The sequence below is a fragment of the Nicotiana sylvestris genome, unplaced genomic scaffold (assembly GCF_000393655.2).
Source record: "Nicotiana sylvestris unplaced genomic scaffold, ASM39365v2 Un00026, whole genome shotgun sequence".
Classification (NCBI taxonomy): domain Eukaryota; kingdom Viridiplantae; phylum Streptophyta; class Magnoliopsida; order Solanales; family Solanaceae; genus Nicotiana; species Nicotiana sylvestris.
The window spans coordinates 25,257-29,365 of NW_027184362.1; the positions used below are offsets into that span (position 1 = coordinate 25,257).

Genomic DNA, 4,109 nt, shown 5'->3' on the forward strand with positions numbered 1-4,109 from the left:
AAGAAGCTGACAGTTACTCTCAATCCTATTGTTGTATATATCCATCCATCTGAGGGCAATGTGGTAAACGTGTCTGTGCCGTTTGAGTTTGAAGCACCTCCTGCAAAGGTGCCGAAACCGATTGAAGTTGAGTTTTGGATTTTGAAGGTGCCTGCACCAATTAAAGTTACTATGCTACCCCCGTGGGTGCCTATCCTGGTCTCCATGTCGGACATAACCCCATTTCAGTCAAATGCCATACCTTGGGACTACACAGCCGAGGCTAAAAGGAAGGGAAAATCACGCACTGGAGAAACAATCGCCACACAGGGCATGACTAGAACAGGCAGGGTATACACTCCGGAACATCTAGCTGAGCCCAGCAAGCAGGCCTCTGGGCGTCCTGTTGAAACCGGACCTGACGATCTATGGAGGAAAATACAGGCTAAAGAATATTCAGTTGTTGAGCAGCTAAACAAAACACCGGCACAGATTTCCATCCTGGCACTTCTACAGAGTTTCTAGGCACACAAAAATGCCTTGATGAAGATATTGAGTGAAGCTTATGTTCCCAGCAACATAACAGGAGGAGAGATGGCAAACATGGTGGGGCAGGTGTTGGAGAGTCACAAAATCACTTTCCATGAGGATGAATTACCACCAGAAGGGCTTAGCCATAACAAGACACTACACATCACTGTGCAATGTGAAGATCATTTTATCACCAGGATCTTGGTCGACGGAGGTTCTAGCCTCAATATTTGTCCATTGATCACCCTCAGAACGTTGGGCAAAGGTTTGCATGAGATAAAAGATGGGGCTATTAACGTTAAGGCTTTCGATGGGTCTCATAGGTCCACTCTCGGGGAGATTAGCCTGTGCTTGCAAATGGGGCCTACTTGGTTCGACATTGACTTCCAAGTCATTGAAGTGCAAGCATCCTACAACCTATTGATGGGACGACCCTGGATCCATGCCACTGGGGCTGTGGCGTCAACCTTGCATCAGGCCGTGAAATTTGAGTGGAACAATCAGGAGGTGATCATCCATGGCAACGGTAGTAACCCTATACACAGTCGCCAGACCATCCCGATGATCGGAGGCAGAAGAAGGATAGGTGGCGAAACATACCATCATATTGAGCGAGTCAACGCTGTAGACAAAGACAAATGGTGGGGTAACAAGATCGAGAGCATTCTGAATTGGAGCGGGTATGAACCTGGAAAAGGGCTTGGCAAAAATCTCCAAGGTATCACCAAACCTATCCAGTTGAAGAAGCATGGTACTACCTTTGACTTGGGGTACGAATACACTTGGGAAGAGTTCAAGGAGTGGTCGCCACCATGGCGCAGCCCGTATTACCCATTGGAGCAGCCTTTACCTCAACTGGAGCAGACATTTCAGCCAGCCGACACTCTCTACGGATCGGAAGAAGACGAGGCTCTTGCGGCGATGAAGAACCTATTTCTGGAGGAGGACATGGACTGTTGTGTGATCTTCGAAGAGAAAGGGGAGGAAGGCCTTTCCATTCAGGCTGTGAACCAAGGGGAGCGCCTCACCAATTGGTCGATCAGGACCACCATCGCCCGGAGATCTTCGGGGTAGCAAGGCTGAACGAGTATCAAGCATCTTTATTTTAGTTGTTTTTTTACTTTCCGCATTGTCTTTACTTTCCAAAAGAGCTCCAATGTTTCGAACATTTATGAATTTCATCAGAGCATTTTTCCAGTTCATCAAATATCTCGCTACTCATTACTTTTCTCTATTATTTACTTTATTTTTCACACAGCATTACTATTACATATCTTGATGATGAACCGACAACTGTAACTTGCAACGAGGCTATGCAACAAACAGATATAGACTTAGAAGAGGATGATATACCAGAAGAAGTTGTCAGAGAAATCGAGAATTTTGAAAATAGGCCTAAGTCCAATTTGGATGAGACTGAGGTCGTCAATTTGGGAGATACAGAGAATGTCAAAGAAACGTGCATCAGTGTGCACTTATCACAGACAGAAAAGAAAGAATATACCGAGTTTTTAAGAGAATATGAGGATATCTTTGCATGGTCTTATGACGAGTCTCAGTACATCCATCGTCGCTCACAAGTTGCCAACAGATCCTACATGTCCGCCGGTAAAGCAGAAGCTCAGAAAATTCAAGCCAGATATGAGTTTGAAAATCAAAGAAGAGGTCACCAAGCAGGTCAAAGCCAGAGTTCTCAAAGTGGTAGAGTATCCGACCTGGTTAGCTAACATTGTGCTGGTACCAAAGAAGGATGGGAAAGTTAGAGTTTGTGTCGACTACCGGGATCTCAACCGGGCCAGTCCCAAAGATGATTTCCCCTTGCCAAACATACACATCTTGATCGAAAACTACGCCAAGCATGAGTTTCAGTCATTCGTCGATTGTTTTGTGGGATACCATCAGATATGGATGGATGAGGAAGATGCAGAGAAGACGACGTTTATCACGCCATGGGGGATGTATTGCTACAGAATGATGCCGTTTGGGTTGAAGAATGCCAGTGCTACTTACATGAGGGCCATGACTACCATCTTTCACGACATGATACATAAAGAAATTGAGGTATATGTGGAGGACGTCATCATCAAGTCCAGAAAAACTGCAGATCACATGGAGGACTTGCAAAAAAATTTCAACAGACTAAGGAGGTACAACTTGAAACTGAATCCCGCCAAGTGTGCATTCGGGGTTCCTGCAGGAAAGTTATTGGGTTTTATTGTGAGTCGCTGAGGAATAGAACTGGATCTATCAAAGGTCAAATCTATTCAAGAGTTGCCACTGCCAAAGAACAAAAAGGATGTAATGAGTTTCCTGGGGAGGCTCAACTGTATAAGCAGGTTCATAGCTCAGTCTACCGTCATTTGTGAACCCATCTTCAAGATGCTGAAGAAGGACGCTGCCACCAAGTGGACCGATGAATGTCAAAAGGCTTTTGACAGAGTCAAGGAGTACTTGTCTATGCCTCCAGTCCTGGTTCCGCTCGAGCCAGGAAGGCCCTTATTGCTCTATCTCGTTGTCTTGGATGGGGAATTTGGTTGCATTTTAGGGCAACATGATGAAACGGGAAGAAAGGAGCAAGCCATCTACTACCTCAGCAAGAAGTTTACCTCGTACGAGGCTCGGTATTCCTTACTGGAACGCACCTATTGTGCTTTGACCTGGGTCGCTGAGAAATTGAGGCATTATTTCTGTGCTTACACTACCTACCTCATATCAAGGATGGATCCATTGAAGTATATTTTCCAGAAGCCCATGCCTACAAGCAAGCTCGCTAAGTGGCAAATTTTATTAAGTGAATTTGACATTGTCTATGTCACCCAGAATGCAGTTAAAGGACAGGCTTTGGCAGATCATCTTGCCGAAAATCCTGTAGGAGGGGAATACGAACCACTGAAGACGTATTTTCCCAACGAAGAAGTAGCTTTCATAGGAGAAGACATTTCAGAATCCTATGATGGTTGGAGGATGTTCTTCGACGGAGCCGCAAATTTCAAGGGAGTTGGTATAGGAGCAGTCCTGGTATCAGAAACCGGTCAGCACTACCCAGTATCCGCCAAACTCAGGTTCCCATACACCAACAATATGGCCGAGTACGAAGCCTGCATCTTGGGGCTTAAATTGGCCATTGATATGAACATTCAGGAGCTGCTAGTGATCGGAGATTCGGATCTACTCATACATCAAGTTCGAGAATAATGGGCTACCAAGAATTCTAAGATACTCCCATATCTACATCATGTATAAGAGTTGAGAAAGAGGTTCAGAAGAATGGAGTTCCAGCATTTTCCGAGAATACAGAATGAGTTAGCAGATGCACTTGCCACTTTATCGTCCATGATTCAACATCCAGATATGAACTTCATCGACCCCATCCATGTCAAGATTCATGATCAGTCGGCATATTGTGTGCATGTTGAGGAAGAAGCCGATGGAAAACCCTGGTTCCATGACATCAAAGAGTACCTAACAATAGGAGAATACCCAGAGCTTGCCAATGCAACTCAGAAACGAACACTTCGGAGATTGTCCAATAATTTCTTTCACATCGGAGGAATCCTGTAGAGGAGGACTCCTGATTTGGGATTATTAAGGTGTGTCGA

General features: G+C 45.1%; 1 protein-coding gene across 1 annotated transcript; it reads left to right on the plus strand.

Moving 5' to 3' along the window:
- The first annotated feature begins 522 nt into the window (after positions 1-522).
- Positions 523-3,705, plus strand: LOC138884656 (uncharacterized). Its single transcript, XM_070165670.1, has 4 exons — positions 523-1,544; positions 1,769-2,228; positions 2,413-2,657; positions 2,847-3,705. Exons 1-4 carry the CDS (start codon positions 523-525, stop codon positions 3,703-3,705), a joined length of 2,586 nt encoding a protein of 861 aa, XP_070021771.1.
- Positions 3,706-4,109: the final 404 nt, after the last annotated feature.